The sequence below is a fragment of the Apteryx rowi genome, unplaced genomic scaffold (genome assembly GCF_003343035.1).
Source record: "Apteryx rowi isolate R43461 unplaced genomic scaffold, aptRow1 scaffold_689, whole genome shotgun sequence".
Taxonomy (NCBI): domain Eukaryota; kingdom Metazoa; phylum Chordata; class Aves; order Apterygiformes; family Apterygidae; genus Apteryx; species Apteryx rowi.
This window is the reverse complement of record NW_020450970.1, coordinates 311,660-325,406: the sequence shown is the minus strand read 5'-3', so window position 1 is coordinate 325,406 and position 13,747 is coordinate 311,660. Positions and strand designations below refer to the sequence as shown.

At 40.5% G+C, this 13,747-nt stretch overlaps 1 protein-coding gene across 1 annotated transcript in view; it reads right to left on the bottom strand.

Moving 5' to 3' along the window:
- Nucleotides 1-3,505: 3,505 nt before the first annotated feature.
- The window catches only part of PHF21B (PHD finger protein 21B), a 160,763-nt gene continuing 150,521 nt past the window's right edge, over nucleotides 3,506-13,747 (bottom strand). The window contains exons 10-14 of the mRNA XM_026086236.1: nucleotides 10,758-10,780; nucleotides 9,225-9,383; nucleotides 8,083-8,158; nucleotides 7,047-7,150; nucleotides 3,506-4,646 (exon numbers count right to left, since the gene is read on the bottom strand). Coding sequence (XP_025942021.1) covers nucleotides 4,422-4,646; nucleotides 7,047-7,150; nucleotides 8,083-8,158; nucleotides 9,225-9,383; nucleotides 10,758-10,780 — 587 coding nt within the window. The 3' untranslated portion in view covers nucleotides 3,506-4,421. The remainder of the gene's footprint in view (nucleotides 4,647-7,046; nucleotides 7,151-8,082; nucleotides 8,159-9,224; nucleotides 9,384-10,757; nucleotides 10,781-13,747) is intronic.

Below are 13,747 nucleotides of genomic sequence, written 5' to 3'. Positions count from 1 at the left end.
GCAGAGCTCTGGCATTTTCTGTTTGCACCGATCAGTCGCTGGCGATTGATCTCAGAAGCCAGGCTTCATTTTCTAAGCAAAAAGTGAGCTGTGGTTAGCAAAATCTGATTAAAGTGAGTAGAGCTGCATCTGATGTGGCTGTTGCCACTCATTTCTGCATAAAGTCTCTCTTTTTAACTACAGAGGACCTGCAGAACACAGAACAAAAAGCACATATCCATTTATAATGCACTGTTGTGAAAGTTTAAGTGTTTACTAATAGGCCATCAAACTGCAAGGAAAGCAGCAAACAATGGGTATGGCTGCAAGGAGAATAAACTCCTGCACAGCTGTTGTAGCTTTTGTACGACATCCTTATACAGAGGCCTAGCACAAGACAGGCGCTCACTGGACTGATGATGCTGTTAAACCCATCGCGCAAAAACTGCTGCCAGGGCTCCTGAAATAAATATTAAAAAAGAAGTGGGTTCTTGTCTTTGCTTCCCGATTTTTGAGCCTTTAGGGCACACAGATCCATTATGGCTTCTCCTTCTTAAGAGCATGAAGCCTAAAAGCATGTGAGATGCTGCCATAGCCCATGCAATGCCAGCCTTCCTCAATCTGCTCCTTTGGAAGGGGCTGGCATCTCCCTGCAGTAGTTCATGATAGACAAAAGAGTTACCTTTCCTCCCATTTCTGAGGAAGGGGAGACAGCGAGGGAAGGTAGAGGAGATGAAATTGCATTCGAAGAGGTGCAAATACAAAACTCACGCTCGGAGACAACACGTTTCCTTCAAATGGCTATTTACAGAGTGGCTCCTCTGTGAGCTAACTAATGGCATGTGAAAAGGTCCTACACACCGAAAACAGTCTGTCATGTTAAAATGAAGAGCTCTGAAGCTGTGAAGTCTGGCAGAGCTGTACAGCTAACTTCCCCGTGGAAGGGGAAGGGGGATCCCCCAGCTCCCGACTGCTTTCAAAGACGATGCCCGGTGCCACAGCAGGCAACGTGGCGGCTCCTGGGGCTTCTAAAAACCTGCACCAAAATCTTAATTTAAATTACTATCAAAGATTAAAGGCTAGCACAAGCCTACCCTCCCTTGCAACTGCATTAAGACAACATGCCGAGCTCTGTAATTGGCTCGTGTCCGCTAGCACAGCGCTGGGTTGATAGGTTAGGATGATGGCAGGATGCTGAGATGGATTACATATGACCTGGTTTTGCTGGTTTGGGGAAAGAGCAACACTGGGGAAAATAAGGGTGCTCTTTCTGTAGTAGGGGATAGAAGGGAGAAGGGCAAAACCTAGCTGCAGCAGAAGCAATGAACCAGTTCAAAAAACCTCCCTGCTAACTACAGCCTGAAATGAAACTGCAACACACTGCCAAGTGTGAAAAGAAAGCAAGACAAAAAAAAACCCAAACACCCCCCCGAAAAGTTCTGCCCAATAGGTGGAAGTGTCATTACTGTGGCTCCTGCTCTGCATAAGCATGAGCCACTGACATAGATTTTATGTGGCTTTAATATTGTTTTCCCTTCCTTTTGCTTGCTTTACTGAAGACTTACTTTCCTTCCACCTGTCAGGAATCAGAGAATTCCTGCAAGAGGCCTAATCTCTCATCCTTTAATTACTATGTTTACCCCAAATGGGTCCAGTTGTCTCATCTGAAAGCACAGGTCTAAAACCAACCGTCTGTTAGCAGGTAGCAGCAGCCAGCTGTATGTCCTCAGCCTGGAGAAGGGTCCTTTCCACAACCCCGCAAGAAGCAAAGGCTGCTTTGCCCACCACGCGCGTGCCCACCACATATGCCCGCCAAAGCACGAAGCAGCACATGCAGACGGCTTGCCTGACACATGGGAACACGTTACGTGTGGCGACCTTTTCATGCCTCTGAGCCCTTGACTTTCTCCCCAGCTAACCCAATTCATTTCCATTTGGGCAAAGCTAGCAAAGTGCTTGAATTCTGGTCAAAACTTAGGTAACACAACCTGTGAGACATGGAAGAGGATTAGAGAGACGTCTGAGGCATTGCCAGCATGATTTTTATGCCTCTGCATTCAGATCTGAAGAAGAGCAAGATGGGGGAATTACTCAAAGAGTTGGGAAGGCAAGAAAGGGACGCCCGGACAAAGTGTGTCTGCCTGAGAGAAACGATGACCTCAGAGAGAATAGCCTAGATAATCTGGAATGACAAAAGTTAAGAAGCAGAAAAAACAGGAAGAATTCTAGGCATTCTGGCATTGCTAAATCTCAAAATTTAATACAGTGATGGAGAGAGCGGCACTGGTAACTTCCCCTGAACTCAGCAGGAGTTTGGCTGGGAATGGATCCCAGCAGCGGGTCCTGAAGAGGCCAAGCTGTATCCCTTCAGCACAAGTATCACAATGACTACAATGCCGTTAAATTGTCAATCAATCAAGTTTAATGCATCATAAAGAAGTAAAACTACATTGCCATATTTAAGACAAACACTTTTTTTTCTATGCACACTATCCACTGGACAGTCCCCTTTTCAAAATAACTACTTTTAACAGTCCAAGACACTTCTTCAGAAATTCTTCACATATTCAACCTTCCACGCTTTTCCTTTTTTTAATTTGTCTGAGAAGGAAAAAAAATCATTAAACCTGAAAACATTTACATTGCAAGCCACATTAGAATGCATAATTGGCATATAATAACCAATGTATAACAATTGTGTTTTACTTAGTTCACTTTGTTCATCAATAAAAGAATATAAAAATCTTGTTCAACTGAGTGTTGTGTATTAAAATAGATTTGTATAGTACTGCACAGTTTCTCCCGGAGTTGTGAAAATGGTTGAAGGGACCATGTGCTGCCTAGTGATGAGCGACAGAAAAAGCCAGTCCCTCTTTTTTTTTTTTTTAAAAAGGTATTCGGCACCATGTGATATGCTGATGTGAGAGAATAGCCTTGTGTTGGGCTCAGGTGGCTTCTTGCTTTCCTTACGTACCTGTTGTGCTAACTGGCTGAGAACCCAGAAAAGATGGAGGCAATGGCGTCTGGTGGGTGTAATTTTAGCGAAACTGGGGTGCCCATCACTAACTTCCGAGGTAGGCCTCAGGATTGCAGGAAAGGCCTGTGGCCTACTGAGGGGCCGGCCGGACCCTTGGAGTATCAGGAAGACTAGCTAGTGAAACAAGCAGGTGCACTAGGATTTTCTCAGGCTAATGCTAAACACCTTTCAAATGTGCTGAAATGCAACAAAATTTTAAAAAGGAATCAAGTTTCCAAAAAACCAACAAACCCTTACAATTTTCCATAGCCCGTCCCTCCCCCAAGACTCTTGATATTATCCAATATGAGAAACAACCTCTTGAGGCAGTTTTTTTTTTCCTGTACCATTTTAGCAGATATTTCTGCAAGCAAAAAAGAAAAATTAAAAAAAAAATCACATTACATATTTTTAACAATAAAAATGCAGTACAAAAATGTAAAGTTATCTTTTTGGCATATTATCTGTACTGGCAAGAAACAAAACCAGAATATTTATTTGCTTTTTTTCTTAAAAAAAACCCAAAAATTAACAAAAAAGAAAACCCCCTAAATAATCCCTTTAATAAACAAAACCCAACCTGCCAAAGATATCCACTATTATGGTTTATGCTAAATCTTGCACAAAAACTCCATGAGAAAAATACACCAATAGCAAAATAAGTAAAAAGGACCTGCAAAAAAGTAAGGAGTTTTACAGTCATACTTTTTTAAATACTTCGGAACGCATATACAGAAGCATCAGCATGAAAATACTTCAATATTTTACTAGAAACGCTAACTTCATACAGTTTCTTTATTTAAATATCTGCAATTCTCAACTATAATAATACTGAAAAAATGATCTTTTGTTTCGAAGGCTCTGTGAGTGTCCATGACATCATTCTTGTCAAAACAGCCCCATTTCCAGTTCACCTGAATCAATGGGGCCAACTTTGTTCAGTTAATAAGAATCCATGTCAAGTCCTAAGCAGTTCAGTTTCTTTTTATATTACCAATTTCCCTTCCACAAATAGCTTTCAACCCAACTACTTCTCTACTAGCTCACTAACTCTTTGTATTTAAAATTTCCCCCTTAAAGCAGAACTGTAAAACTGTCTGCCCCCCACAAAAGGATATTCCACTTCCTATCGGCCAAACTTTTCCTGTCCATCCTTATTCATAAATACATTAAGGCCAACATAACAAAAAAATCTCATAAGCACTGAAGGTCTTGGCAAATACAAAACTGCAGCAAAAACCGCTCTGTGGGAAGTTGCTGCCACAGTGACCTACAAACTGGACTGATTGGTTTGCAAGTTCTATGCGTATAAAAACTGAGATTGTTTCTTCTCTCATTTGTTTCAGGCTAATCTCTCCTTTGCGCATGTGTATAAAGTTTTTTTTTTTCCCCCTTCCTTCGCTTTCCTTTCTCGCAGCCAACTCTGTCAGTTGTTACCCTGTGATTGCTGCAAGGCTTTGTGCATGGCAGCAGAGGCAGATGAGGGTTTGATCCAGGGGACAGTTAGCAGGGAGGAGGTGGTGGTGGTCGTCATGGTAACCTGAATCATCTGCTCATTTTGTATCAGTCTAATGAGGGTTTTGAGACGTTCCAGTGATGACTGAGTCCCTTTCTGCTGGGCCAACAGGCTGTTTTTTAGCTCTAAGCATTTCTGTCAAATAAAGAGAAGAGAAAAGAGAAGGAAAGACTGAGAATACATTCAAATTGGTGTCAAACATCTCTCCAAGCATCCTTTTGTGTCTTGAGTGCATGTCCTTCACAAATGAAGTATATTCCCCTTTGGGGATAGCAAAAACACAGCTTAATGAATGGAGTAATCACCAGCACTGCATATACTGCAGCAGCTGTCTAAGGTAACTATTCAGCCAAGTCCAAATGCATTCAGAAGACATTTTTGACTTCATCCTGTAGAAAGCCTGGCAGAAATACCTTACATATGCCAGAAATATTATTGGCACAGGACTGTTATAGCTGTATTGCTGTAAAGTACTGAAGCCACCAATAAGGTCTCTACAGCTTACCAAATGGCACTGATAAATGCTTGAGGGCTAAGCCTCACCATGATGTATTTTGAACCTGTCACCTATTTTAGGGAGTCAGTATTGTGAAGGTAAGTTGCTTTCTCTAAACATGATTTCAATATTTTGGGGGCAGAAAACTTAATCCAAGCCACTACTGTTATACCACTATAGTCACAAGAAAACCCTTTTCCATGGGGTGCCCAAACTGCACCCCGTAATAACTTAAAACATTTCATACGAACCTACAAGAAAATGAGCACCACAGCAGGAGCCAAATGAAAGCTTCCAAAATCTTCTCCCTCTGCTCCAACAAGAGATAAGGGAGAATGAGTAACTCTCCTTACATTCCCCACCTCCATATTGCTGGGCATCCCATCCTTTACATTATCAACTGGCCTGTGAGTGACTATGCGACAGACCAAAATCTTGAGCCCATCTGCTAGATGGAAGGGGACTGTGGCCTCTCTAGTATCTGAAATGTCCTGTTTTCTTTCTTCCAGTGGGCTCAGGGATCTAGCTGGCAAAACTGGTTACTTGTCTGCAGGCTGTCCCTCCTCGGCTGTGGTCTTGACTACCTAGCAGGGAGAAAAATTCTCCAGTTCTGGGGAAGTGGCAAATAATCACTGGAAAATCAAGTTCTGTTTGTTTGAAAAGCAACTGTGTGGAACTGCTCAGATATTTGTTTAGAAAGGTAAAATCTCAGGTGATGGATAAATCACATTGTGTTTTTACTGAATAATACCATTCCACCTGTGGTGTGTATGTTAGTTTTCCTTTTAATAAGATTTCTCTTTAATGTAAATCTCTGTTAAGGAAAACATCAGGAATGAAATTGCTCTGTGCTGGAACAGCTTTAACTACTTTTCTCCTTTCAAGTGGATATGTCTCCAATAAATATAATCATTGGCTGATATTATCATTTAAACAAGAGACAGTATTTCCCACTGAAAAAATCTGATTCTGCTTAGGCAGAACTCTTGCTGATGTTGACAATAGCGACATACACCTGATAGCTGAACACATCCCCAGATGTCTTTCATTTTCCAAAGACCTCATCCCATTGCACTGTCCTACCCACATAAGATATTCCATACCCTAGAGTCACTTCTTCATGCATAGGTTTGTTTCCAAAAGTGCTGATGGTGGCTATACATACTTACAGGGAATATTCCCCACTGTGATGCCTTTTAATAAGTTATTGCTTTTCCTTCCACTCTGTTTTGAATGTGATAAATATTTTAATGTGCATCTTCTGGGTAATACGGTGATAAAACATGTAGTGACCAGTTCCTCTTGCAGCTACCACTCTAATTTTTTCAGGGTAAGGATGTTTGAAATATTTCTTGAGATTGCAATGCAAACTAACAGCTACCCCTTAAGAGTGGGCCAGAGGTGAGATAGCCCCGAATGAGTTCCTTCACCCATGGAGAATAGGAATTATGGCTTTGAATTCAGCCCAATCAGTACTGTCAGTGACTGGTCCTCATAGCAGAGTATGTGTGGGAGCTGCCTTCAACATCTAGCTTTGTAAACAATGATTTGATGGATAAAATGGTTGCAAATCCATCTCCAGTCATAGAGAGGTTTTTACAATGTTTAGCCTTTAAGAGAAATAACAGTGACTATTCCTACCTAACCTCAAGGGTTTTGAGCTGATGGACAAGCAGTTACCACTGGAACTCATGGCTGTGACTAATCTTTTCATCAGGAGAATGGAAATGCCCTAATGTCACTGGGCAGGTCAGAGCTGCATACAGCACTAAAAAGAAGACAGGTACAATTTTGCGGGTTTTTTTGTGTGCAACAGGAATTCAGTGACTGGTGATTTCTCCTCCTCAGTCTGCCAAAGTAGCTTGCTTTCATGCACAAAGAAAATCCACGTGCTTTTCCTCAGAGAGAAACATATCACACATGAAGATCTGTAGCTTGGGAGCACAAATCATTTTCTAGTCACAAAATGTAAGTTTTTCAAGCATAAATTCTTTATAAACATCTCTGTAGGAGACTGTGTTCCCAGTCAGGAGTCCTACCTTCACTGCATTGCTGAGAAGTCGATCTTTTTCTTCTAACTGTCTACGCTCACTCTTCAGCTCACTGCCTCTCTTTAATAACTTTCGCTTCTCTTCTTCTTTGACTGTGGAACAATAAGATTAAGGATGCAGAAGTTAAGAAAAGGATATACGGCAAAACTGTGTGCTTGACAACACACACCAGAAACATGTATTTTGTATGGTGAGTTTCAGGTCTAATTAGTCTTTTGTCAACAGGTACAGTTGAAGAAATCTGGAGTTTCTGCTTGCATGCACATTTCTATGTCAATGGCTAGCACGTAGGACAACCCTAAAGTTACAGTGCACCTTTGAGATTAATTAGAATCAATCCTTGGACCACATGTGGCCCTGGAAATCTCCAAAAAAAAAGTGCGGTTGGAATGGCCACAGTTCAGTGACCCTGACTGAAAAGCACCGATCATACAGTGCCAGACCTCTGCAAAGCTCCTCACAAACATGGTCTAATGCCCCAAATAGCCCATTTTAAGAGTAAAATGGGGAACTAAACAAGAATAATGGTGCATGTATGAAGACCATCAGATATCATATAATACCTGATACTAATGACTGTGCTACCAAATAATACCAAAACAATTAGGTGCTACTATTACTGCAGTATCTGTGATACTAGTCTGGCACCATGCTACACATGTGTTTATACAACTCTGCCTAGCCTGAGAGCCTCTCTCTGCTTCCTGGCCTGACTATGATTCTGCCTCCAAACCCTGTTTCGAGACCCATTCCCAGACACCACTTTCAAGATAGCCTCCTCCACAGAGTGAAGTTCCTCAGAGACTGATCTCTGCTTCCTCGAAGAGTGAAAATAGGCAGAAAGCAGACAGATAGTAAGAGGAAAGAAAGCAGCACAGCCCTTTACAGTCCTTTGTTCAAAATGTTTAATAATGCCATGAAATAGCATTAAAATACTTTTTTGATGTCAGTGCTGTGAAGGATTCAAAGAGTATCACTCATCATGAGCAGAGAACAGCTTGTCAATAGCTATGTTAATCCCTACCTGTTTTATGTGTAACATAGGAGTGAACAATAGCCAGAGTTCCAGTCCATGGCACATTGTCATCTTTCTTTAACACCTATGAGCCCAGGATGCAATAAAAAATTAGTACTCCACAAAAGACACACACACACACATCAATTCTTTTCTTCCTCCAACCTCACAATTCTGCAGGACCAGTTATAGGGTCCTTGTCTCAGAATTCAGAAGCTGAAAAGCAATGAGATAATAATTTGAGTAGCCAACTCTGTTGGAGATGACTCTTTTTCACTTCACTATAAACAGTGCTACCAAACAATGCTAAAAGAGGTTATAAATCCTGTATTTCTTGTTGCCATGAGCAGAAGATATTCTTCCCCAGCCTCTAACAAACAGACCTTCACGACATCAGGAGTATTGTGCAGGTACTTTTGTCTACTGAGCTTGGGAGAGGTTGTTGGACTGTATGAAAATATGAGTGTGCTGACCTAATCCTGGGCTGCTCTGCTCTCTACAGCTAATATCCAAGAATTTCCTCTTGACATTTTCAAAGGAACATAACAGTAATCTCAAGGCAAAATACAGAGAATTCTGAGGCACAAAAACTAAGCCTCCACTCTACATTGTACTGTTCTAGTAATTGTTTTACTGTTGATGCAAACAGCATTTTTCACAGCAACTAGGCAAATTAGCATTTCTAACACGGCTATGATCAGTAGCTATGTGCAATAAACATGATTTAAAGAAAATTAAGTACTCTCCTTAATACTTTCAGATCCACTGGTGAACAGTGTCTCCTTCTGACACTGTCTTTCTCATCCTTAAGATCTACATTGCTTGTTTTGCAACCCCACATGCTGGTGGCTTTATTGTAAAGAAGGGAAACAGAAAGGACACGAATAGACATTTTTAATCTTTTTCCAGGACAAATCTTGACAGATGTGATTACTGTGAAGCTAAGACACTAAATGTTTATATAAATTCTAAGTCTAGCCCAATGAAAATACCAGAAATGAAAACAGCAAACTGTTCAAAAAACCCTCAGGATTATTTTTGCTAACCTGATCACCTAAGCTGTGACTGTAGGTTAGATTAGTTTAGTAGTCAGCAAATTGAAGGTTTCTCCCATTTTCTTTTCTTGGTGTGCTAGGTTCCATGTAGCTTACCTTCTGTTGGCACTTTGGACAGACCCAAACCCCCTTGGGGGCAGTTTTGAGGGGCGGGTCCAAGCAGTTGAGGTGATATGCTCTGGGACATGTGCCACAGGGCTGCAAGTTAACGCCACGCTTGCATGCAGTGCAGTGTTCATCGTGGTGGATCTCATTCTGCAAGAGAAGAGAAAGGATGGCTTGGATCAGGTCACCCCATGGAGTAGTTCTCCATGGACAGCACTCACAGCCACTATTGCAGCAGACAGGCTTATTCAAACACAAAATCTAATTGTCAAAAGCACCCTGGCAGCTGTAGAAGGAAGACAAAAATAATGGTGTATGATACCAACAAGAACAAACAAACGAGCCAGAAGCAAGCTCCATAAATTGAAACAGACAGAAAAATAAAAAACAACTAATTAAACACGGGAGGGAATCAACTAATATAGCCAGCTTGCAATGTCAGAATTGTTTCACTTGTTTTTTGATAATGTGTCACTCCAACACATGTATCACCATGTGTATTTCTATTTTGAAGCGTGGGTCAAAATCAATATGTGGATCACTTGTCCTTCAAGTCCAAAGCAGAAGGAAGCAAGCAAACAAAAGTTTCTGGGGAAAAAGCACAGTTCCATGTTTTATGCACATTGCCTTGAAGAGCAGCGAGGAAAACAATAGGCTCGAACACCACCTCTTCCCATGTACCCTCTCTTATGAATTCCTCTAGAGGGCTCCTCTGTCCCTCTGTTCTCCATTCTGCTAATTGTTTTCTGCTGACTCTCTGACAATCTTTCTCAAACAAGACTGATTAGTACTTTGTCTGAAGCAATATATAAAATGAACTAAGACTCATCAACAAAGTTACAATGTCATGTAGTAAATTGCTATGCTAATCTGGTGGCAACGTTAATTATGCTTTGTATAATTAAGTGCATTTTAATAAAGCAGAGACTGATTTTGAAACTCTCATGGTTTGTGAATCATTATAAAAAACCTAAATTTTCCTAGTACTTTTCCAGAAGGAATAATAATTTCATACCTCTGTTAATTCCATAAATATATTTTCATTTTGGGGGATATTAATTATAATGTTTCATGATAATTTTAGCCAGGCTTAAATTGTGAATTTTAAATTAGTCCTGTCAGAAAACGGCTCTCCAAAATATTACTGTTTAAAAATTACCTGCTTAAAAAGTCTTAATTTTAACCTCAATATAAAGAGATTTAATCTATACAAAGTAGAACACTTACCTCTTTTTCTTAAAATGTTCATTAAAATCACAAATCATCTGGACTACCAATTTCTCAGGCAGTGGATTCCACAAAGGGAAGCCTTGAACATGAAAGCCCATGAGTTCATCTCTTTGAAATTCTAACTTAGAGGCTCAAAGATTAGTTAAGTGGGAAATGTTTCACAAAAGTAGTATGAAAGGCAAAGAGAATACTGCAATTTTGCACCTTGATAGAGGCTACAATAATCAAAAGAAAGCACTGAATTGCACAGTGATGAGGAAGACACGGGTAACACACAAATCTTGCTAAACATACCTTCCAGAACGGATCCTCATTTGCTAGCATATGAAAGAAGGGCAGAGAACAGATTAGTGGGAAATACATCAGTGCAATGAATGCCAGTTCTCAGCTGTATGAGTAATTTTAGCCAAGCTGTGACATAACAGATCAGGACATTGCCAAAATAACTGTGGGCAGGAAAGAATGCAACAGCAAGCAGTGGAACTAGCATCAGTAAGTATTTTTAAATTCAAATTTAAAAATTTACACTGCAGGAACAGTCTGTCTGAAGGTCTGATGCTAATATACCATAGTATGAGGAGCGCAGATTCTATTTCAAATTTTCAGTAGAAAGGAGTTCTCCACATATCACTTGTCAAAATAGTCTTTTTTATGGACTTCACCCTGCTGAGTGATGAACAGCCTGGCCCCAAACCAGCAAGGCACTTAAGCAGCCGCTTAACTTGGAGTATGAAAGTGGTGCCACTGACTTACGGTTAAACACATGTTTAAATGTTCAGCTGATTCATGGCCAAAGTGTTCAGCTACTTGCAGGAGTGAGCCTTGTATTACTATCAACTCTTCATCATCAAACTGCTTGCACCCAAAATGCCAAGATTATTTGACCTTTTGATGAACTGAGTTTATAGTGATTGCAGTTCACAGCCTGATAGGAGCAAAACCCATCAGAGGTGACTGGAAAGCAGGCCAAGTTTTCATAAAAATATTTCTGAAATTCATCACACTTTGGTCCAAAAATAAAAAGCTGGAAAATTTTAACAGCTTTATGGAAACTGCATAGTGGGCTGCAATTTTTGCTGCTGACTCATAAGAGACTCATGCAGACTGTCCCTGTGACAAACAGCTGATGGAGAGGCCTCTCTTTAGATTAAAGTGGTGACAACCAAATTGATATTTCTGTCCTTAGCTCCTTCAGTTCCCTCTCCGATGTGGCGGGGATATAGCTGCCACAGTGTGATCCCACCTACGCAGAGTAACCTCAGACTTCAGTTGCTTCCTGCTGTCACATAGTAGAAGTCTCATCTGTTATATCCATCACCATACACACACACCTACATATGCAGACACATTCACACCACACTCGCACACATGTGAAAATGGGAACATAAGGGTGAAGGAACATCCGCATCCAAGCTAGACCAGAGGATATGAAGCCCAGTGTCTGTTGCTTACAATCTCCAGCACTGGCCCTTTAGGCACAGAGGGCAAGAACAGAGCAAGCATAGAGTAAAACTTCCTGCTCCGGGAGTATCCTCCCAGAATCTAGCAGTCTACAGTTTATGGACTCCCCTAACCTGGAGTTTGCATCTTCATCCTTATGTTTAACAGCAAATTCTATAAACCTGCCTAATTTTTCCAGCAATTGTAGCATCCTCTTGCAATGAGTTCTATAAATAACCACAGACTTTTAAAATCTGTATATGTCACTTCGTATACACAAATACACACAGAGACCCATGTGTATATGACACCATGATTATTCAGGGGATATAAATGTTACTCAGATAAACAGAGGCTCGATAATTGAAGAGTTTCTTGTACAAATGATGTATGTCAAGGGATTTCAGGTAAGACATTTTCAGATAAATGAATTTTGATTAATTGATATTTTGCTGAGAATTTACAAGAATTGTTCTCCTGAACAGTTCTAGAAATGAGAGTTGTTCCCTGTACTTCAAAGGGATTTTTATTCTGTTTATTTCTCTTTTCAGCTCACTTTTACTATGGAGTTTTAAACATTTTAAAGTATGTTCACTTCTGCCTTCAAGTTGCTGAAAAATTAAACGGAAGTATTTTTTTTAAGGAGTGTTACACAATAGAAGGGGCAGTCGACTATGCTTTGAAGGCAGACAACGAGACTACTGAAATTCCACGCTGTCTGGGACAGCAACTGCCTTTGGTTCTGAGTTTATACAGCATCTAGCACAACTGTGCCCAGCGCATGTCGCAATTACATGTAACTAATGAACACCTAAGGGGTGGGAAGCTCTGCTATAAAGAAGTTCAAATTGACAGAATATGAAGAATCTGAACACAGAGTCTGGATGCTGAGATAGATAGGACTCAAACCACAGAGATAGATAGGACTCAAAAAAGAATGAACAATTAAGGATTGTGCTGTCTTCCAAGCAGCTTTGTTACAGTCGCATCATCAGAACTTTCTCACCTCTCTACTTCCTTACAACACCTCTCTACTTCCTTCCTGGGAAACATGGAGGAAAGAAAGTCACAGAAATCAAACCCTAACTTATAAGAAAATCATTGAGAGGCTAAGGATATGGCTTGCTAACATCGTCAGTCTCTCTAGATAAGCATTTATATGGGGAAAAACAAGTACTATGATAAGACAAATGATAAATTATAGTTTTAATTTCAAAGAGAAAACTAAACCAGGAATAATTTTTTCCACTGGGGCTCACATGAGCATAGGCTCTTGCTAAGAGGCATGTCATCGTAACTGTTTACTGTGTAATAACCTCTAGTCCTCTGAGACCCTATGCGTTAGAGGCATGTTGTAAGTAGGCCAATTGTCTGTATCTAGCACGTGAAGTTTTGAAGGTGAAGAGAAGCACCAAGAGCGTTTAAGCTGCTGATCCTGTGGCACAGGAGTGCAAGGCCGGACCAGAAACACGAATCTTAAGCTCTAAATGTGACACTTGACAGATATATCAAGCAAACACTGAAAATATGTTAAAATTTTATGTCTTATTGAAACAACTCTTGCAAATGTTCCTTATTCTGAAATAATACCTGGCTTAGAAAAACCCCTGTGTTCCCTTAATTGTGATGCACCTCAGTAAAGCTTAAGTTGTAAAGGCAACACCAGGGAAGGACATAATCACATTTTGTTACTGTCTTTCTCTCCTCTTAAATGAATTCAAGCTTCTCACTTTCTCCCCTAAAATTCTACATGCCTCCCATCTGAAGAATTAAATTCCATGCAGTTGTCTCAGCTCAATATTGTCCTTGTTTCTTCTCCCACTCCTGACTCTGCCTTTTCTATA